At 36.3% G+C, this 23,523-nt stretch overlaps 2 protein-coding genes across 3 annotated transcripts in view; one reads left to right on the top strand and one right to left on the bottom strand.

The window, feature by feature from the left end:
* Positions 1-7,454, top strand: part of LOC144835969 (metabotropic glutamate receptor-like) — a 32,952-nt gene extending 25,498 nt beyond the window's left edge. The window contains exons 3-7 of the mRNA XM_078691114.1: positions 2,080-2,395; positions 3,882-4,358; positions 4,484-5,731; positions 6,201-6,287; positions 6,423-7,454. Coding sequence (XP_078547240.1) covers positions 2,080-2,395; positions 3,882-4,358; positions 4,484-5,731; positions 6,201-6,287; positions 6,423-6,577 — 2,283 coding nt within the window. The 3' untranslated portion in view covers positions 6,578-7,454. The remainder of the gene's footprint in view (positions 1-2,079; positions 2,396-3,881; positions 4,359-4,483; positions 5,732-6,200; positions 6,288-6,422) is intronic.
* Positions 7,455-9,680: 2,226 nt separating this feature from the next.
* Positions 9,681-23,523, bottom strand: part of LOC144835935 (endothelin-converting enzyme 1-like) — a 28,946-nt gene continuing 15,103 nt past the window's right edge. For both annotated transcript variants that reach the window (XM_078691066.1, XM_078691067.1), the window contains 21 exons: positions 22,588-22,671; positions 21,850-22,011; positions 20,785-20,868; positions 20,250-20,458; positions 17,755-17,817; positions 16,776-16,898; positions 16,434-16,520; positions 16,061-16,197; positions 15,735-15,957; positions 15,397-15,495; positions 15,032-15,109; positions 14,663-14,766; positions 14,205-14,266; positions 13,962-14,013; positions 13,615-13,682; positions 13,283-13,413; positions 12,677-12,742; positions 11,768-11,866; positions 11,503-11,579; positions 9,883-11,118; positions 9,681-9,851 (listed from right to left, as the gene is read on the bottom strand). In XM_078691066.1, coding sequence (XP_078547192.1) covers positions 11,019-11,118; positions 11,503-11,579; positions 11,768-11,866; positions 12,677-12,742; positions 13,283-13,413; positions 13,615-13,682; positions 13,962-14,013; positions 14,205-14,266; positions 14,663-14,766; positions 15,032-15,109; positions 15,397-15,495; positions 15,735-15,957; positions 16,061-16,197; positions 16,434-16,520; positions 16,776-16,898; positions 17,755-17,817; positions 20,250-20,458; positions 20,785-20,868; positions 21,850-22,011; positions 22,588-22,671 — 2,108 coding nt within the window. In that variant the 3' untranslated portion in view covers positions 9,681-9,851; positions 9,883-11,018. The remainder of the gene's footprint in view (positions 9,852-9,882; positions 11,119-11,502; positions 11,580-11,767; positions 11,867-12,676; positions 12,743-13,282; positions 13,414-13,614; positions 13,683-13,961; positions 14,014-14,204; positions 14,267-14,662; positions 14,767-15,031; positions 15,110-15,396; positions 15,496-15,734; positions 15,958-16,060; positions 16,198-16,433; positions 16,521-16,775; positions 16,899-17,754; positions 17,818-20,249; positions 20,459-20,784; positions 20,869-21,849; positions 22,012-22,587; positions 22,672-23,523) is intronic.

The following is a 23,523-nucleotide window of genomic DNA, read 5'->3' as shown; positions in this document are numbered from 1 at the left end:
GCATTTTTTCCCCGTAATGTAATCTTTTACCTCATTACTCTACAGCAGCCGATTAGGATTTCTGGAAAATATCACAAAATATATAATATCTATAATTATAGATTGGCCTTGACCTATGACCTTAACTCTTTGCTGTTTTTTGTGTAAATTTCAATTAACAGATGTGATTTTGAATCGCAGTGTTTGCATTACTTTGCTGTCAAAATATGAAAAATTGATCTTTTTTGTGATGTCTCGTATAATATGTAATTATTATTTAGATAAGAAGGCGATAATAATATTAATAACGTACAGTAAATTGAAAATTAGTTTTTAATGTTAGAAAAAGGAAAAAATGCTTCTCGTGACGAAATCATCGTGTTTGTATTTCTCGCCTTCTATATCAAGTTATAAGCATGGGGAGCATACAATACTCCAGCTTTTTCAGAGATTGTATCCTATTTTTCATTCCAGACAATGCGACCTGCCTTTTTCTTTTTTTTTATTTTAGGCCTTTGGGCCATAGATCCACACACATTTTACAGAACAAATCTAGTGGACTTTCTCTTATTAACATAAGCATAATATAATTTGTTATAGTAACTTATACAACTTTAAATGAGAGGGATTACGCCAATAATAAGGACTCAGTAAGGTTTCCCTTTCTGCCCTATAAGACGGACAAGCAATGGAAAAGTGTTACTCGTCTTTTATTGTTGCAACATAATATGGTATTGACTCAAGAACTCAAGATCATTGACTCTATGCATTTAAATTTAACTTTAAATTAAACTATGATTCGTAAGGACGTGCTGCAATAAACCTTTGTAACAGATGCAAGTTTATAAAATGGTAATGTTTGATACTTTAAGCTCTGTCTACACTATCAAACTAGTTCGACAAAAAAAAGTGCTTGGTAAATTCACTTGCGTTGTCCCTTAGGTTGCGTCCAAGTGGGAACTAAGTTCAACCTTCTGGACCCAACACATTTGCTCCATAACAGGGACGTCCCCTGAATAGGGATTGTTCATAGTCTTGCCTTCAAGTCTTCTGAATTAGAAGGGTATCCCAAAGGAGGGTTTCCACTGTTTTACTATTTACAATTACTGTAAACGAAATATTTAAAAGAGGAAAGATGTCAAAGAAATATTTAACACTTTGTGACTATTAACATTATTTTCAATATATAATCCGAAATGTAAACATAGAAGAAAAAAATGACGCATGTATGAGAGCGTTGGGACTACTTAAGAGTGGTATCCACTAACGACGAGCCTAAGAGATTGTAAAGTAATGACTGAATACCATTAAACGTGATTAGCGTTGCGAGCTCGGTTTTCTTTAAAGGGTTTCACAGCAAATACAATATTATTAAAAGCAAGACCTATCGCATATAGCAAGGTTTACAACTGGCACATCGTGTAATAAGAATCAGGCAAACAGTTAGTTTAGTTCACGATACTGACTTTCGATTGTTGTATGTGTAATTTGTGTAACATATGCCTACTTTATACAATGCTTTTAAAACATTTGCCAAGTAAACTTGCTTTGTATGCCTCTTGTGCGCAATAATAGCCACAATTTCTAAGTTATCTTCCTAAATTTCTTTTGGTAATATACCCATATAACATTTCTATTGATTTTCAGGAACATTTATATATTGGCGACGTCAAAAACACTGATTAAAATCTCGAGTTACCCGTATCTTCAATATGGGCCGAAATATTAAATATTACGCCCTCTGTCGTCGCTCTCTCCATCTTTTCAATTATTTTGTCAGTTTCCATTCATTCTCACGTATTTTACCATTGTCCGATCAACCGATTCAGTTCATGCGCTTAATACCAATATTCATCTAAATAACAAAGTTAATGCTTGCTGCCAGGGTGACATGGAGGGGTAAACAGGACTAAAAGTCAAGATAATTATGGAGAAGTGTTACATTTTGTTCTCTTGTCTTTCACAACTCAATTATCAATTATGGTATATATGTTTAACCTCTCCTCGAAATCCGGCGCAGCAGAAGTTGTAATAGTAACTATACTAGACCTTATTACAACAATTCTGATAATCAATTTCAATATTATTTATTTTAACTAGGTGAGCTACTGGGCAACAAGTTCCGAACTCAACGATAGATTTCGCTACGGCTATCATTTCCGTACCGTGCCGTCAGATGCTGGTCTAAACAGTGCCATTATACAACTCGCTAGTGAATTCAATTGGAACTATTTGTCTGTAGTGTATGAAGATTCCAGCTTTGGTCGTAAAGCAGTCGAAGAATTGCAAAAGCAGACCAAGTCGTCTGACTTATGTTTGGCAGAGATACAAAAGTTCCCGTATGATACAAAGATGGCAACCGAGGAAGAATTCTATCGAATAGCTTCGAAGTTAAGTCAAGCAGCAAAGGCAAAAGGTATTTATTTAATGAGATAAATAAAAGTAATGATAATATTAACATTAAATCCCTGTTTCAAATAAAGCAGTATATTGAAAATATTTAATTGATGATGGCTTCCATGAAAAAAATTGGTGTTGGTGTTTAATAACAAAACAAATCACTTTTATCTTCATGTCAAGTGCTCAGACTTGGAAGTGAGGAAGAACATTTTAGATGGCACATCGTAAAACCCCAACATCTATCGGCTTAAAAGATAGATAGACCCGTTCAATAAAATATAACGATATAACTAACGCCATGTGGCAAGAACTCAACCAATTAAATGAAAAATATATTATATTGTAGCGTTAAAATGGATGAAGATAGCGATATGCATCCAATGAATAAAATATAGCGAGAATAGAAATTTGAAAATAACGATATGTAGACGAGAACAATTCGTACAATACCTTATGCTACGGTATACTGTTGATTATTGTCATTAAAATATAGTAATATAGACAATTTAGCAGTAAATCAAACACAAGACGTAAATGACAACCAGGGTATTTTAATACTCTCGGGCGATATTCATGAGTGATTTGCAGAAACAAAAATACTCGAAGCGAGTGAAAAATTAAGCCACACAAGAACAGTAATAATAATAAAACTAATCAAGCATATTCTAAGGAAATCTAAATTCTAAAATAATGTATCAAACTGTTCTTTTATGCACTGCGTATAATTATCGTCATCGGAATCTCAGAAAAGACAAAGACGCGCGCGTACCAAAATATTGATGTACGCGCACCAACATCTTGATGTGTGTACGGAAAACTTGATGCGCGCGTATGAAAATATTGATGCATTAGTACGAAAATCTTGATGCGCGCGTATGGAAATCTTGATGCGCGCGTATGGAAATCTTGATGCGTGTACTAAAATCTTGACGCGCGCGTGAAAATTCCGTACAATTTCCATCAATATTTGAACGTGTGTGTGTGTGAATTATCTGCCTGTATTATGATTTTACTTAAGGCAGTCATTATCATAACTTTGATTACAACACGTTTACAGTTATGTGTTTTGATCGACTTTTATGACACACCTAGATTTTCACCTAATTACGATTTCTAATCAACAATAAAAAAAAACCTGATCAAATAAAAGATGGTTGGCTGATTTTTCTTGAGAACAATTTATTTTGCTAGTAGGCACGTAAAATAAACAGTATCTCTTTGTCTATGGAGGAGCAGTTAAAAGAAAAATTTGTAAATAAATTTCTCCCCTTCCCCAATTATTTTCCCCACTTATAAAGTAGTGACGTCAATTATCAGCATTCACAAAAACTGTGAATAATACACTACCCATATTATATTGATGACCATATGGTTGTTATTAAAAACCACCACACGTCAACAAACGGAACGATAATTATTTTGATGGGAAATGGACATTTGGGACCCATTTATTGATGATCTGCATTCGAAAATTAAATATTTAAAAACAATTATATTTTCAGTTGTGATCGTTTTTGCTCAGAGAAAGGAGATGAACATGCTATTTGAGAGTGTACGTAAGAGGGAGCCCTCGCTGAGCAGACAATTGGTTTGGATTTTAAGTCATCATCCAGCAGACCAAGAATATCCAAAAGATATTGAGGGCGCGTTTCTGTTTTCTCACTGGACGCAGTCAAGCGACAAGTTTGAGCGGCAGTTTGTTTCAGAGTTTTTGAAAAACTCTATAGACATTCGTATGTTACCAACTGCAGACTACATTAAGTATGAACAAAATTACACGGACGATGCGCCAGATTTAAAAAGTAGTTTGCGCATGTCTCAAAAAGTTCCTTTTATTATTGATTCGGTGTATAGCTTTGCACATGCCCTTCAAAATTTGATGAAAAAAGACAATTTGACAGAACTTCCGGACTCGTTGCTACTGGATAGAAAATCACGTGACTTGTTTGCAGAAAGTATGAAGAAAATCTCATTCGAAGGTATAAAATACATGTTATCTAAATCATTCTTTGTTAACCTTTTCATGGGGTATTATTAAGTTATGGTTTGAAATATAACTCGACAATAAAAACATTTTAATGTGTTTCTCTACTCTATTTTGCAGGTATGAGCGGAAACCTGGTTGAATTTAACAGGGGTGGAACCATACGCACTTCTAAATACAAAATACGTCAATTCCGGTTTAATGGAACACACAGATGGGTGGATGCAGGTATTTACACAAACAATACCTTAAAATTATTCGATAAAAATCTAAAATTTAAAACTTCAAATATTGCGTTTCCAAATTCTGTTTGCTCAGAATCTTGTTCAGCTAATTCAGAACTGATTCCTGACGACGAGAACAGTAAATGCTGTTGGGTTTGTCGAGAATGTGAAGTTCTTCAATATTTGACACCTGGTCAGAGATGCAAAACATGTCCTCTCCGGCAAAGACCGAATGCTAACCGAACTAGGTGTTACAATATTCCGATTGAGACTATGACGTTGTTTAATAAATGGGGAGCTGGGGTTTCGATCATTTCATTCATTGGTATGATTCTTGTCATCGCAACTGCCGCCATTTTGATAAGGTATCGCGACACACCGATTGTGAAGGCGTCTGGGAAAGAGCTAAGCTATCTGTTATTGTGGGGAATCTTTCTAGCGTATCTGAACGGTCTGATTGGGTCAAACAGACCGACAGCAGGGATTTGTACGTTGATTCGTCTTGGGATTGGGTCAAGTTACACGTTATGTTTTGCCGCACTTTTGATTAAGACAAATAGAATATCGCGTATTTTCAATCGCTCGCGTCGAGGCGCGATGAAGACTACGCACTGTATCAGCCCAGCTTCTCAGGTTGCTCTTTGTTTGATGCTATTTGGATTACAACTTGTTATTATTATAGGCTGGTTAATTTTGATACCGCCAGAAACTGTGTACCATCAACCTACAAAACTTCGATTACAGCTAGTTTGCGGCGTTTTAACTGATTCTTCTTTTATGATTGTGTTAATTTACCCGGCGTTTCTGCTCCTCGTTTGCGTTTTCTACGCGTTCAAAACGAGAAAATGTCCGTCAGGTTTCAACGAAACGAAATTTATTGGTTTTACTGCATATATTACATGCATCATCTGGTTGTCATTTACGCCGGTGTATTTTATTACGCAGAGCATTCCGTTACGTCAAACGGCTCTCAACGTTGCGTTGACGTTAAGTGCAACTGTTGCGTTTATTTTTCTATTTGCACCAAAAATGGTGATTATTTTATTCAAACCTGAGAAAAATACAAAAAGGAGCATTATGGGATCGTCGAATGGAGCACGCACTCGGACGTTCAAGGACATTGTGAAATCAGTCCAAGCTCAACGTAAGTACATTAGTAATATTAGGGGCCTACATGGAAAGGTTTATCATGTTCCGTCTAAGATTGAATTTAATTTAACAAGGTCTAGGGTTAGATAAAACCTCAGATCTGTTGGATGTCTTGATTAAGTTAATCTGTTTACATCTATATATAATTTTATTAAATTATGTTACTAACTACAAGGATTTTACTGTACAAGTTTGCTAACCAACATTTGTATTACGTTTTCTCCTCCTAGTACAGTAAATGTTAAAAACAAATTCTGTAATTATAATGTATTTTATATATTATTTTATGTATATGCCAACAAATCACTCTGATTGGATACTGTTATCACTCATTTACAATATTCAATGCACGATAGGGGCGATATACTTTTTACTTTGTGGTTTTTTTAAACGAGTTGCTGGTAAAGAATAATGAATATTGTTACAGTCCGTGTTTAAAAAAATATATGTTTTATTCTTGTTAGATATGGGCGATAAAGCATCTGATATGGTGACAAATTGCAAGAAACCGTCACTAGCTATGGTTGTTTTAGCTGCCAAGAAACTTGAAAGTAAGTGTATTTTTTACGTCACAAGGGGACGCTGTGCACGCGTTGCATCCAAGTAGAAACCGTCCTTAAAAGATGTCCACACGATAATCCAAATTAAACTATTTTGTTCATATTTCACATTTGATTTCATTTTAGTGCAACGAGCAGCGGAGGCAGCGGCGGAGAGTAATAAAGCAACCCCGACAGAAGGGCAAGTTGTCGCAGAAGTTCACAGAGAAGATGATAGCGGCATAGATAACACAACCAATGACCAACACACGCCTATGCTCACCCAAACAGACGACGATTAGAGATTATCGTCCAGGCGAAAAGCTACATTTCCTGGCTTTAAAATAGTCCCGGTTTGCATTAATCCTGCGGCCTGCACTTCGCGCGCTTGTTCTATACTGGTGGATTGAAATACACGTCATGGATGCATCGTCTTTTTCGGAGAGACGTTTAAGTCGTTGATCATGTGTTAAATTAAAGAATGCTAAAGAGTGGAGAGTCGTCGTCTCTCAATGTGCCACTGTATCATATCCACAAAAAGAACTTGGTGGGCAAGAACAACAAAATTCCCATAACGAGTCTGTAAAAAAACGTTGTAAAAATTATAAGAAGGCTGCTTTCATACACACTAAAACGGTGTCTCAAGCTGATCCGAATAACACAACCAGTGCCCGTTCCCGTATATACGTCTGCGTCATTAACTCGATATCAATATCGATAAAACGATATAACTCTAGTGTGCCTACGATATAACTCTTATAGGTGAATTTCACTCAGATAGGTTTAACACGTTAATTTACACACAGACGAGCGGTAACAACGGTAAGCGGAAAACCGCGTAGCTTGTCCCACGTATCTATCATGAGCGGAAACCGCCCGTCCGCTCCGCTCTATACTAACATAAATTCTATGTCTTCGTCTGTGTAAATTGGCTATAGAAATACCACCTTCACACTAGATATCACAATGAGAACAACAAGTATACATAACGTGTGTTTGTTTGTTTATTGTTACTGGATACGCTCTGCCGTACTTAATTTGATAGATGTAAATAATGATGTATGATATTGTTATTTCAAGATATTAAGCTATATTATAATTATTTAAGCTATTATAATTTTAGATTAATTTAATACTTCAGTCGAGTCATGAATAGGGTCAGGGAGGTTCCAGGATGTTGGAGGGTAGAGATCGATGGGAAGGGCTTAGGCTGGGGAAGGGTGGGGAATGATGGGAAGGGTGGGAATCGATGGGAGGGCTTAGGTTGGGGGGAGGGTGGCGAACGATAGGAAGGGTTGGAATTGATGGGAGGGCTTAGGTTGGGGGAAGTGTAGGGAACGATGGGAAGGGCTTAGGTTGGGGAAAGGGTGGGAATCGATGTGAAGGGCTTAGGTTGGGGAAGGGTGGGGAACGGATGGGAAGGGTGGGAATCGATGGGAGGGCTTAGGTTGGGGGAAGGGTGGGAATCGATGTGAAGGGCTTAGGTTGGGGAAGGGTGGGGAACGGATGGGAAGGGTGGGGAACGGATGGGAAGGGTGGGGAACGGATGGGAAGGGTGGGGAACGGATGGGAAGGGTGGGAATCGATGGGAGGGCTTGGGTTGGGGGAAGGATGAGGAACGATGGGAAGGGCTTAGGTTGAGGGAAGGATGGGGAACGATGAGAAGGGCTTATGTTGAGGGAAGGATGGGGAACGATGGGAAGGGCTTAGGTTGGGAGAAGGGTGGGAATCGATAGGAAGGGTTAAAACCGTTTAAAATTAAGGCATCAGATATTTAGGCATTTTCAAAATTCGCCTATAAAATAGTGTAACATTTTTTTAAGTGGTTCAGACAATACATCTTGAAATGATGTTTTGTAGCCTAATATCAGAATATTGTAAGGTATATACTAGATAACGCCATCAACGGTTAGTTGATACCGTTTTGCTATGCTTGTTATGTAATGTCTTTAGAATTGTGTTTTCCCTCCATTAAGTTGCTGTACGCACAATGTGAGTAAGTACACATGAAACTAATTTATAAACATTGGTATTTAAAAGAGTGAATTTATATCTGTAATATATTTATATTATGTATTACAATTTGTGCAATAAAATACATAAGGTCTGCATTTTCTGTAACTTGGAAGGGTTTTTTTAATCGTTTATTTGCGCCGGTGACATTTACCTCCATGTTTCAACATTCCTACATTTTATGCAAAGAATTAAGACACCTGATAATTTGTCATGTTTATTGTTGTATATGTAAGATTCATTTGTCACTACGTAACACACTGGTTCCCAGCAGTTCAATGTTTTATGTAATGAGGGTTGTATGATTTAACAGTACAATAACACAGTCATGAATATAAATGACGTTTGAGGCTGTAGGTACATGCCGTGTTGCCATAATATGGTACAGAGCGACAATAGTGACAGGCATCTTCTCTGTCATCAGTACCGTCATTTTCATCGTTATATTCATCGTTATCTTCACCGTCATTTTCATCGTTATCTTCACCGTCATTTTCATCGTTATCTTCACCGTCATTTTCACCGTTATATTCACCGTCATTATATTCACCGTCATTTTCATCGTAATTTTCACCGTAATTTTCACCGTTATTTCATCGTCATTTTCATCGTTATTTTCACCGTCATTTTCATCGTTATTTTGACCGTTATTATTTTGGTTGTCAGTATGTGTGTCATTGGTGGTGGTGTCGTCATTATCTTTGGTGTTGTAATTATTGTTGTTGGTGTTGTCGTCATTATCGCAGTGGTGCATTAGTTTAGTATATTAGTCAATACTGGCATTGGCGATGTCGTAATTTATTTATCAGTGGTCGTACGCACGTCATATTCATTATAGCTGATGTCGTCATCATTTTTTGTAATTATACATTATCTTGGTCATTCTCAGTCACTACTTTCATATTTTGTTATTGTCATGTTTGTTATCACCATCTGGTTATCGTCATCATCTTGGTTATCGTCATCGTCATCATCTTAGTTATCGTCATCATCTTAGTTATCGTCATCATCTTAGTTATCGTCATCATCTTGGTCATCGTCATCATCTTGGTCATCGTCATCATCTTGGTCATCGTCATCATCTTAGTTATCGTCATCATCTTGGTCATCGTCATCATCTTAGTTATCGTCATCATCTTATTATCATCTTGTTGACTTTTATCGTCATATGTGTTGTACCGTCACCATCTTGTTGTCCCGTCACCATCTTGTTGTCCCGTCACCATCTTGTTGTCCCGTCACCATCTTGTTGTACCGTCACCATCTTGTTGTCCCGTCACCATCTTGTTGTACCGTCACCATCTTGTTGTCCCGTCACCATCTTGTTGTCGTTATCACAATTGTTGCTGTCATTACAATTGTTTTACCACAGACTAAATTGACATGTTTGAATGTAAATATTTATTAAAATGCCAAAGTACGAATATTAATTTTACATCATAATTGTGGTTACAAAATAACATTACAAAAATGAGAGTTGGGCATCAGTGATGTTAGACAAGGTGGCGCTGTTTGCTTCTTTAAAATATAGTACATTACGGTACTGTGTATTCTTCTACACATCTTTCTTTCTTTCATCTTTCTTTCTACACACATCTAATGTACATTGTGGGATTATTTATTACTATGCCTTCCAATTATGACCATAGTCGAACACTAAACCCAACTCCTCCCCCGCCCGATAGAGCCACGCCCATCTACGTTTAGCAAACGTTGGAAAATAAACTACATTTTGATTATTACAGCTGAGAGCAGCAAAATTCAAGCGCCCAAACACAAACGTATGTTGGGGTTGTCTGTAAATATTGATTTAGTAAAATTGTGTATTATATGAAAGAAAGAAATTAGGCCTACAGTAGAACCACTGTTTGTGCCACGCTTATTATGGGGACACGCTTTCTTCCTATGAAGCGAATAAAGCCACATCTATTCAAAGCCAATCCTATACGTGGAACACGTCAATTTACAGTTCGTTGGGTCCAAATGTGTCCCTAAATATAAAGAGGGTTCTACTGTATTAGACTTGATAGAGTCGTCTCGTGGTTTTTATTTCCATAATCATTTTTTAAAATCGATTAGGCCTAAAGCTGACACTATCAAACTAGTTTGACAAAAAAAGTGTGATGTGCCCAAATATGGTGTTGATATGCCTAAATACGGTAGTGATATGACATCCATTCATAAAGTTTGATAGTGTAGACAGAGCTTAAGATAACCGAATATGAAAAAGTGCAGATGCACATAAACTGTACAAGAAATGACATACAAAATAACATTAATGGTTTTGAAATAAATATACACATTGACCGACCAGACTACTATATTGGTGGTGTAGGCCTACAACCCTGAATACAGAAAATACTTAATTAACTTACTCTACAATAAACGTTTGGTCCTTTGTTTCATACTCTCTACTTCTATATTGTTATTTTAAAATGTTCACTTGGTTATAAGCCTATACTATATATCCAAGATTTTCAATTGTACAAAATAACGGCTGTGTGGTGATAGTATGTACAGAAATATACTTGTGCGAAATCGACAGGAATACGGTATCGTCACACCTCTGATGCGCACTACGTCATCACGTGGTTTTCATGGCAAGATACGTGACGCGTATTATAAGCACAAATGCGTGTGACGTGTATTTATTATATATTTGTGAGTTGTTTTGTTTGTAGTAGATTAATAGACAGTTTAAATTCGTCTCGGATTTCTTGAAATACACTCTCACCACACGGTGCATTTCTTCTTAGGGTTCATCGGAGTTCCTAAGGAACAATTGTATGCTTTTGAGAAAGCTTCTGAGTTAGAAACGCTTCCAATAACCCTGTGAAATAAAATTGTAAACATTTATTACACCTGGCTCTGTCTACACTATCAAACTAGTGATATACCCAAATATGGTATTGATATGACATCATATGTTCATATATGTGCACATCACATTTGTTCACATAAAGTTTGATAGTGTAGATAGAGTTTGATTTCTACTTGGACGCAGCGCAACGATGTAGGCGCAACGGAAGTTAGTTGACCAATCACAAGCAACAGTTCGGATGATCCATCCATCCATGATTGGTCAAAATACTTTTGGTTCACTTACATCATTGCGTCCAAGTGGGAACCAAGGCTTTATAAAGCCAAGTAATAGGTATGTTTCCCAAAGTATAAATTATCAAACTCTAGTGTAAACCAAGATTTAGTATTTTACCTGAAATCTGCATATGAATGTTCTTCAACGCTTAGTTGGTGAATAATCTCTTCTCTCTTGGCTTTACTGCACCAAATCTTCGTGAAAAGAAAGGTTATTTAATGATGTTACCCATTATACCTAACTTACCATCTATATAAAGTACAGTATGATGCGAGAACAGGATTATGTCGAATATTTACATTTACATTTTTTTTCAATAAAATAAATGTTTTTGTACACGTACAAAACGTACACAAAGTTGAATACCTCTAAGAGTACTTACTTGTCCAAAATTTAGAAAGAATATCTGATCATGAGTTAGATTTAACCCTGGCAAAAGTGGTTCTTCTTGTCCATTTCTTTTTACCCAATTTCGATAAGCCTGTAATAAAACATACATTACAGATATACCTTTCAATAGATGTATAGCTAGCCTATGTATTCATTTAGAGAACGTAGCAACGCACTTTATACGCGCGCGTTCAAACGCTGTTAGTAAGCAGTTGTACGTGTGCGGTAACGTTGATAATAATTATACGCGCAGCTGCTAACAAAAGAGGAAGAGAAACAGGTTTTCACATCAATTTTTAGTCGCTTTTTTTTAGACTCTACAGCTCACTATGTCGGTCGGTTGGTCGGTTGATCGGTAAACACTAACTTGAGCACGCGACGGCAGCCATATATGGCCTTGTTAAAGGTTATACAGCTCCTGGTTCAACATTGTTTTTGTTTATTATATAATTATGCCTTTGATAAATGAGTGAGGCAGAACGAGCGTCGCGAAATGAGCCCATTTTTGTGTCGGTAGGATCAGGGAAGAGTGAATGATAAACAATATAAATGTTATCCAGGAGAGCCCTTTAACCAGTGAAGAGTGTAATTTCACACTTCATTAGTGGAAATCATCATTTCCTCTTATTGCCATTTGCATATACAGTAAAACAAAATATATACATAGAAATTGTGTTTGCTCTGAGACACAAAATACAGATATAAATTTAAAAAAAACACAATTACAATGATATGTCACATCACTCTCGTACGGTTTCCCAACTAGCATTCAGTGCCCGAATGGCAGCTGGATAGAAGCTGTTGCGAAACTTATTAGTACGAGAAGTGATGGACCGCTCTTCCCTGCTTTTCTAACTAGTAGTTTAGTTTCTGTTTCTGACGGAAAATTCAAATCTTTTACCATATATGCTTCTTTTAAGCCGCCATTATCAGCCATGTTTTCCCCTAGTGTTTGCCGTCCGTCTACCTGTCAAATATCAAATGTAGTGTATCATCAATGGTGAAATAGTCTACAGTCTACAGTAGAACTCGGGGACACTTTCTGGATGGAAACGTCCCTTCTAAATAGGGGTTAGATGTTAGTGTTAAAACTGAATGTGTTGCCCCATGTTCATTTTATGGTTAAGTGTTCCATTACTAGGGATGGCCCAAAAGAGGGATGTGTCCCAAAGGAGGGATGGAGTGTACCAAAGGAGGAATGGAGTGTACCAAAGGAGGGATGGATTATTGTACCAAAGAGGGATGGAGTGTACCAAAGAGGGATGGGGCGTCCCAAGGGAGGGATGGAGTGTCCCAAAGGATGGATGGAGTGTCCCAAAGGAGGGATGGAGTGTCCCAAAGGAGGGATGGAGTGTCCCAAAGGAGGGATGGAGTGTCCCAAAGGAGGATGAGGTGTCCCAAAGGACGGATGGGGTGTCCCAAAGGAGGGATGGAGTGTCCCTAAGGAGGATGAGGTTTCGAAAATTACACGAACCGTTGTCAACGGTCACGCCGGACCAGTACTTACGTTTTTATTGACCTCTTTTACCGTGTAGTTATTATATTGATCTACGAAGCACTCGGACTTTTTAAGGTAAGCATCTATTGATGAGTTAGACCACCACGCCTGAAGATTACCGTCCTGATTAAACAGCCTGCCTGTAACAAAAGGAAAGAACAAAAATAATAATGATGTATGTAATGCTTTTATTTTACTAATTCCTCCATAATTTGTTTGGTGTATTTCCAAAACTTTAACAAAACAAACAGTTTTGTAGTAAATTTGTTTAAGGGCTTATGCCTATATCCCAACTGGCAGTTGTGAATTCTTTATAAAAAATCTTTCCACCAATCACATACCTTTATCATCATATCCGTGCGTTAGCTCGTGCCCAATCACTACGCCAATTCCTCCATAATTCATTGACCTGTGTGTGACACAAACTTGGTTGGCTATTGAAATCTGATTAGCCCTTAGCCTCTATATACTCAGTATCTACTCAGGACTAATTATTATTAGACTTAGATTCACTCCAGCATTGGATTTAAATTTTACCGTACTTTAAGGACATAAATTCCAACTAGATTCCATTTTTAAGATAATTTTGCTCAGATCACCAAAATTCTACTTATTCTTTTTCCACGTTAATTTGGATCTTTTATTAAATATTTCTTGCTGTTAAGCATAGCCAATATCATAAACTTACTGTGTAGATTTTGTGGAATAGAAAGGTGACTGTAGTATTCCGGCAGGAAAAGCTGAAATAAAATAATTTCATTATCAAATTCAATTTGACAGTTTACGCTAAACTCGAGCGGAATATTAACAAGAAATATATTAATAATGTGCCCTCTATAGTCAAGTTGTCCGGATTGTAAATGTTCAAAGACGTAGCATAGATCAGAAATAAAACATGATGTAAAATAAAAAGTATTGCAAATATACTCACTAATAAAATTACTAGCATGATGATAAAAGGCATTCACAACTATGACGGTTGACCCAGGCCACCTGGAATGTTAATTTCATTGAGGTTAAAGGTTATTGCTAATCCCATAATATTATAGTTGTTAAAGCTATTGCACTTTTAGGTTAGTTTTTCTAGTAACAAGCTTGTCAAGATACGAGATAGATACAGGTATTTATTATTATTTATTCTTTATACTGGGTAGCCTCTTCAGTCGAAGACTGTTCTCCCAGAAGGCCCAGTGTATATTATATGATGAGTTTGTGACAGTGGCTGTGTGTGAATTAGTACACCGGAGTAACCCCCTACTTGTCTCGAAAGATGTACTAGGGTCTCGAAAATGTACTAGGTTCATAAAAGTGCATGATGTGTACATTGGAACTACGGTTTATAGTCCTTAAATATTGATAATATTACGTAATAAAAAATACAAAACTTACTTATATTTGTCGACTGGTTTTCGAAGCTTTATCATATTTTGCCACGAGTTTTCCGTATACGCTCCAATGACATTCTCGAAGTATTTGGCAGAATCTATGCTTATCTAAGTTTAATCAAATGCACGTATAATTAAATTATAAAACGCTTCGTGTGAACGCATTTCTTAAACCGTGCATTGGGGAGGATTCACACTTGACACTAAAATACATTTAACGTCACACTATTTGGTGGATCTAAATGTTCGAAAAGAAACGTGGATTGTTTTAAATACACACATTTTGTACTACCATATAATGTTAAATACTATACTATTTTTACTCTGATCCAACACACACAAAACACAAGACAGCAACATTAATATGACTTACCCTTTCGTATTGCTTATTAATATGGTCGACATCGACCATGTAGGGATCGTAACCCACCATCTGCCGTATCGACTTGGCCTGCCATAATTAATCAACATACATTTTAGAATTAGATAAAAAGATCAAGAAAGAATGAGTAAGACGAAGAGCACGAGACTATAAACCTCTGTCTACACTATCAAACTACTTTGACAAAAAAAGTGTGATGTGTCCACATATGGTAGTGATATGTCATCATGTCCATATTATGAGCACATCACATTTTTTGTAACATAAAGTTTGATAGTGTAGACAAGGCTTCTGCGCTTCCTTTCACAACTTTTAGGCCCTAAATTCCCCTTATTTCAAAATCATGAATACGGCACCTTTTTTATTGCATTTGTTCTCGTGTAGTCATCCATCCAATCCGTGTCCTGTATTAGTTCTTCAAGTGAATCTTTTATATCGCCAATCATTTCATCAGCCTATAATTAGTACAAACTTTAATAGAGATATCGACGATTCGGAACCATCATGGAACAATTTTGAAGATCAAGTATCAAGTATATATTGTGGCTGGGAATATGTGACGTGTATTTGGGTTTTTTATGGGGCAATGGTGTGAACACATATTGATATTTACGATTCATTTCCTATTAATATAACGTAAACATGTGGTTGAAACTGGTGCAATTAAGGCGCGTGAACACATACTGAAACTTACGACACGTTTGCTTTCTTCGTCAAAGTATTTCTTGATAAATGGATATCCTAGTGCGCCCCCAATGAATCTGTTGGTTTTGTCGATGCAGAACTTCCACCGAGACGGCTCCTTTTCTTCGCCTCGCGTGATTCGCAGATATTTCTGACGGAACTCGCGTATATTCTTGCCAAGGTGAAGTGAGAAGTCTTTGATGAACCTTGCGATTAAGTAATTTGCAACTACTCTGCAATTGTCAAAAAATATGTTACATTGATGTAGCCGATCCTGTGTATCTATAATGTGTGCAGTAGCATAGGCGGCAAACTATTTGTCCCGAGCAAACTTACCTTTTAGGCGTCTGCTGCAAAAGCCCGCCAATTTTCTTAACATATGGAATAGAGCAGACGATCATTGGTTCCATTTCTTCATCAAGATTAACTTCAGTTTCTTCCAAAATACCATTAAAGTATGGCACCCACTCAATCTAAGGAAATGAACCAAAAACATTGAAGAGTGTTAGTCTGTTACTCTCTACAAATCTTAATTTGTATGATCTTCATCGTCAAAAACGTCTTTTAGTTTCTTTTTCCCCAAGTAGTTTAGTAATGACGTAGCAAACTTGGTTTCTTAATTAGTTAGTAAACTAGTTGAGAAACTGCAGAAAAGTTTCCAGAAGTCGACACTAGTAACTAGATAGATACACATCGCATCAAAACCTACGTATGGAGACATTTCTTTTAATTCTGAAATCGTCTCTTTGTTGTATAAATCCATGATGTTGCGTCTTGCCTCTTTGTCTTCTGAAATCTGAAGAAACAAAATGATAGTTTATTAAAAGATGATAATGAAAAGATCTGTTCAAAGGGATTGTTAAAGGAAGGAGAAAGGGTGTTTGGTTTCGGTATAGGACGTAATGCATCAACGAGTGTTTGTGGTAGCCACAATGATCGAAGCAGGGCCCTAGGTATAATGATTTAACGTATGTACACCAACAGATTTGATGGAAATTACTTTCGCTCGAGAATTAATCTAGCGGATATGTTCTACTTTTAAAAAACCTACCTCTGCCAACTGTTGCTCAAAGCGGAAAGCCTCCAACATACTTTCATACGCTTTTTTTCTATCATGATCTAGGCGTAAGGTTGTTGCCATATTGGTCATGAAATCAATATAAGCCGCAGTAATCTGACAATAAAACAAAACGTTAGAGAGCCTATGTTAAAGATTTGTTTAAAGCTTTTAGACCAGCTTAGAATTTACTACTGTGCGTCTTGCGTAAATACTCTAATACCTCTTTCACATCGCCTAAAGAGACTTCATAGAACCTAATATGGTGCAGACTTGTACATACTTCTTTCACATCGCCTAGTACAACCAAGGCAATCTAAAAACAGGATTCCGAGCTCCGAAGATCAAAGGGTTTATCTATGGCTGCGACATGATCAGTACTACGCTCCTTAACAGACACCGTGTGCGCCGCGGAACGTACATAGTACAGTACTGTTGGTATTTGTCGCAGCGAGACATAAGATCAAAGGCTAGGCGATGTAAAAGAGTATATGTAGAATACTGAACTCAATATTGCGTTCAAAGAAGTATCTTTACTTGAGAAAAAACTGTCACGTGACAGGATTTGAACGCAGAATGCGAATGTGATTTGATAGCCAAGCTTTATAACCAACGTCTCCAGTGTTTGACAACAGAGTGTGGTATATACAACTAGGCCGGTTTATTACCAAAAGATTAGTAATAAAGCCTCTACTTATGGCAGCCCAGAACCCCAGAGAGCCGCTTAATGTCACATTGCTTTGTTTAGACATCACTATTTTGACAGACACATCTTCACATTTGAAAATGAATACAAACTGTTGAAATAATTAAACACTAATAGCTGACCTAAACATTTTAATCTTTGACATTTAGTTTGGATAATTTTCAATTAATTTTCTCGTGTTTGACATTTGATATGTACTAATCGCCGATTACATGGATAGTAGCAATTTACATAAATTGTTGGATAGAAATGTCATTCGTACTATACCTTGTTTGTAATGTTGGTTTTATAGTATTCGGCGCTTTCAATTCCGAGCTCAGGCTGATCTATCTGAAATATAGTAACGATAGTCTTAATAGTCGAATACATTTGTTTAATACATTCATTCTTGATTTCAGATACAATTTAACCACAACATGTATATATGTCTTTTGAATATTTAATATTTTATGTGTTGTACTGTATGTATGTTTTATCGAGGGTCCTGAATGATCAGTTCTATTTGGAACTGGATAGGCTACCCTCAGTAAAGATAGTAATAAATAAATAAATAAATATATCATACACTGTAAACTACAAGATCTACTACTTAAGCTCTGTCTACACTATCAAACTTATATGTGACAACAAATATGTAATTTGCCCATATTTGTTCAATATTAATGTTCACCACTGTGATTATAAGATTGGTATTAAACAACCTGACTGAAGTGTACATTTGAAAACCGATTCTTCATGGTCTTTAAATATTTCTCCACAAACTCCATATTTGGTCTTTACTGCTACATGAAACTTTGATTTACTATATAAGGTTATATCATTGTATAATTGTTGATAAAATGTGATTTTATAAACACGTCAATTAGGATTACAGTTTAGGTTTTACAACCCCCTTTGATTGATTTATTATCGTTTATTTTTAATTGAATACATGTGTGTGTTCTCATTATATTTATATATTCAATGATTTGTGTGCTATGAGACGCGAAAGGGGCAAAACGCTAGTCGTATTTGTGTATCGCTTTATTTGGTATCGATGCCCAGCAGCAATGATCACACCGGATAAAAAAGTCTGTCAGATCATAAGCATTGGTGAAGTTTAGAGTTAGGTCAAAGAGAGGTTTACAGGGTAACATGTTGTACTTGATTAGTTGACATTTGATTTGCTGTTTGGACAGCAAGAATATTTACGACTTGGTTACTACAAGTAATCGTGTCTTTTAAACAATTTCATTATCATCATGTTTTAAGATAACTATAAAATATAGTAGATATTTACAGGACAGTAAGAAGTTTAGCAGTTTCGTTTAATTTAATCCAAGTACTTGTACAATGTTTACAAACCATTGGATGTATACACTGAGAAAGTGGTCACGCAAAACATAGTGTGGTTAAAGTTTGTAATGAATGGAAACGTTATCCTATATTAAGCATCTTTTTAAGATGTCATTGACACAAATTCGACGCGCGCGTACAAAGACCATTTTCATCAACTTTTGAACGCGTACGTATTATATAACAGTTTAGTATAGTTTCGTTGAGTTCAAAGCACGCAAAACATATACTAGTATTATTAAAGTTTGCAGTAATGAATGTGGTATTTTTAAATCATAGTTCACTAATCGACGCGCGCGTACAAAAGGTATTTTCAACAGTGTATGAACGCGCGCGTAATACTATACAGTATTTGTTCTTTTATGATATTTTTTTAGATTACCCAAATTGTTAATCTGATTGTTATTACTTTGTTTATAATGATACGGTAGTACTACAAACAGTACCGGTACAAGAGCTACTCAAATTCAGATAGGTCCAGCCACAACTATTGGCACGTAAAAATGCTGTGAATGACTAAGGAGTTATCATTGTTATATTATGTTGCGTTAACCCAAACCATGTGCCATTATTTAGTTCAGATATCATAGTCAAATTAGTAGACCTAGCGATCATAATGTCACATAACAGCAATACACTGTAAGTGGTAATGGGAGAAGTAATAAAACATAGTGACATTTATTGGTAGTCACTTTATTTAAAAATTCCCATTACTAGTGATGTATTAACGATAGTAAAACTTTATGACTCTCAGCACGATATCAGAGGCGGCATCCAATTCCCAACTGACCCCATTCTTGAAATGATAATTCGTCTACATATTCTATATTCTGGTGGTGCAGATGGAATATATTTTTTTGGCCAAAGAACAACATAGATACGACATTTTAATGCTTGAATTTACGTTCCTGGTAATACAATTTTTACAATAGCAACAAAAATAGTAGATTATTTACTTTTATTCAATCATCTTTTTATTTCGGAATACCATGGTGACATAATATATCCATAGCGAAAGAGAGAATAAGCTCATAGAACAAAAACAAAAATATATATATAAAGTCAATGCAACAAGGCATTCCATTATATGTTATTATCAGACATTATGTGGAAATGTACAGATCAACTCGGCCTCCTAAATATGTAGTATGCATCCGACGGGGATTCTTTGATCTGTTAAGCTAGGTTCCCACTAAAAAGAAGGAGGAGGTAATAGAGCGTAGAAAGTAATTTGATCAATCACGACGATGGATCTACGTCTAAAACTCTGTCTACACTATCAACAACAAAAAAGTGTGATGTGCCCAAATATGGTAGTGATATGACGTCATCGTGTCTGTATATGGGCACATCACATTATTTTGTCACATAAATTTTGATAGTATAGACAGAGCTTAAGTGAGAACCAAGCTGTAAATATTACTCACGTATATGATATTTGAAATAGAGTTAGCAAAGTCTTCTCCAACTGCTTGACTAAATATGTAATTTTTATCGATTATGAGACGCATTTTGATCAGGATTTCCGTTAGATTCCACGAATCTTCATCAAACGCTCCGTCCTCCATAACAGGCCAGCCACCAAGTTTGTGTATTAAGTATGTAACTTGCTGGACACTGATACTGTCTATCAAAACTGTACAAGAATATCTCTATTGTATTACTGGTGAATTTACACAGACGAGCGGTAACGGTAATAAAACATATAGAATTTATAGTTTAATAGTTATTCCTTATGACCATTTACATACAACGCGGAGAGCGGACGGGCGGTTTCCGCTCAGGATAGTATAGATACAGATTTAACGTGGGACAAGCTACGCGGTTTTCCGCTTACCGTTACCACTTGTGTGTGTAAATTGGCCTTCAGAATGAAGACCGTTTTCTTGGGTTTATAGATATTTAGTAAACTAAACAGTCGATAATTTACATTGTTGCAATTATGTAAGATTTTTGACGCACCTTCATCCATACATGATCTATAAAATTGTTTTGCCTTTACGACAGCTTCTATATCGGTCTCCAAAATATCTTCTTCAATTATTCCTACAAAAATGATTATATACTGTAAAGTGGCATCATTTCATATAGATCACGTCTCAAGATATGATAAAAAAAGAAAGAAGAGAAAACAAAACCAGAAGGAGAATGGCAAGAGGATGATGAAGAAGAGAAATGTACAGTAGTTGTTATTGTTGTTATAAAGAGAAAGAGGAAATTAAAGAAAAGAAAAAGGTTACGCATTCAGTTGTTGTACAAGATTATGAAGAGATTGAGGAAAAGTAACAGGATCATTGAAACACCTTAAGTTGTTATAAAAAGAAAGAGAGGTTGAGGAAAATTAACAGAGGTGATATTCATTGAAACACCTTAAGTTGTTATAAAAAGAAAGAAGAGGTTGAGGAAAAGGAACAGGAGTGAAAATCTTTGAAACACCTTAAGTTGTTATAAAAGAAAGAGAATGTTGAGGAAAAGTAACAGGGGTGACAGTCATCGAAACACCTTAAGTTGGTATGAAAAGAAAAAGGATCGGTTGAGGAAAAGGAACAGGGGTGACAGTCATTAAAACACCTTAAGTTGTTATAAAAAGAAAGAGGATCGGTTGAGGAAAAGGAACAGGGGTGACAGTCATTGAAACACCTTAAGTTGTTATAAAAAGAAAAAGGATCGGTTGAGGAAAAGGAACAGAGGTGACAGTCATCGAAACACCTTAAGTTGTTATAAAAAGAAAAAGGATCGGTTGAGGAAAAGGAACAGGGGTGACAGTCATTGGAACAAATTAAATTGTTATAAATAGAAAAAAGAGGTTGAGAAAAGGGAACATATTAGACATCCATTGCAACGACTTCAGTTGTTATAAAAAGAAAGAAGTTGAGGAAAGTAGTTTTACTGTGGAATACCCTTCCGTCCGAACATGATAGGCAACCATTGTAACTGCTTCAGTTGTTGTAAAGAGAAAGACAAGGTTGAGGAAAAGGAACCTAGTTGAACGCTTTCAGATATTATACCCTAAGGATCGTATCTTACCTTTACACATAACATTTAACCTATCAGAGAGTTGTGTGAAGATGAACAAGCCAGCTTCTTCGTCTGGTATGACAGAATTCTCTTTCCAGCCGCCACATGCGTATTCGTAAAAGTTTTCACAAGGATTTACATCAGTATTCATTTTGGAAATAAGACTTGCGGCTGCAAATGGAGAATAACAATCCAGCAATTAATAAGTTGTTTAGATCAATAATTGTTAATTAAAAATGTTGGTGTTAAAAATTGGAGGATAGTAGGCCTTAACTTTCCCTTTCCCTATTAACATAGACTTTAATGTAAAACGTTCCGTTTCTATATCTCATTTACTCCGTAACAACAGGAATATCTACTCCATTTATCTACTTCACAGGTAATTTGATGTTATCTTTATGGAAATACCATAACTTATTTAAATTATACGACTCCTTCCAAACACGGATCTAATTGATATCAAGATTAACTCATCATTACACACATTCTTTGAAGAACCTTAGAAAATTTGATATCATTTCTAGACCTTCCTTATCCCAAAAGAACTGAAATATGATGTGCACCATTCAACACGTAGGCCCATGAAATGCGGATAAGACCCATACGTAACAACTGCGGCAGAAACAAAGTAAAGCCCCTACCATTGCCAGAACACGGCATCTCTTTCTGAATAGGCATAGGCCTACCAAATTGCGGACGAAAACAACAATGTTGAATGTAACTTTATTAAAGAATTAGCACACTAACCTACTTCGACACAATCTGACGTCATACATACGGGTGATTTGTTCTCGGACTGAAAACCTTGAATTGAACTGCTGTTCTCTTTATCTAAATTACAAAAATTCAAATAAAAAATATTGTTTAATATCTACTATTCAATAAGCCAAGTAGTGTTAGTTGGCTGGTTTATTAATAATAATATCCTGGATTTATATAGCGCCTAATGTTGTGAAACCTCTAAGCGCTGAACATTATTACCCCAGTCATTTTTTTAAAGGATCAAACACGTATGGAAACATACTCCCATAATGCAGCTAGTGAGCGCAAAGTTGTGTCTTGATCTAACCGGGTTCTCATTTATACACCTGGGTGAAGAGAGGCAAACGTAAGTAAAGTATCTTGCCTAAGGATACAAGCAATGCGGCGAGAGTTGGATTCGAACCTCGATCTCACGATCAGTAGTCGAACGTCCAACACATTGCGCTACACGCCCTTATTCCGCATGCTGATTTATAATCAGTTTACGTTTTTCGTCTTGCGATATGACGTATTCGGCTATTTTATACCGTTTCCCTTGTCATGGACAGGATGGTTTTGTGTTGTTTTTTGTGCTTATTTTTCTGTCATGTTTTTGCCATTTTTGTAGGAGCCGCTTCGAGAGGTATTAGCTCTAATTACTGATTGGTATAATGTAGACCTAAACCAAGTTTGTCTTTCTACCTTTGCATTATCATATTCTTCACCTTCAACTTTGAATTATTTACCTTTCGGAAGGCACAGCTCGATGATTTTAATTTATTTTATATAATGATAAACTATCACTCTTCTTGTCTCTTTTGCGTGTAAGCTCAGTTGACGCTTCGCTGAACACTTAAGACTCGCTTTCATTATGTTAACAATTGTTGAAGACTAAGCAATTCGTATTCATCCATCTCGTTAACAGGCCTGCAGTTATCGTTA

This window comes from Antedon bifida, chromosome 2 (genome assembly GCF_963402885.1).
Source record: "Antedon bifida chromosome 2, ecAntBifi1.1, whole genome shotgun sequence".
In the NCBI taxonomy this organism is placed as follows: Eukaryota; Metazoa; Echinodermata; class Crinoidea; order Comatulida; family Antedonidae; genus Antedon; species Antedon bifida.
This window is presented reverse-complemented; position numbering and strand designations above follow the sequence as displayed.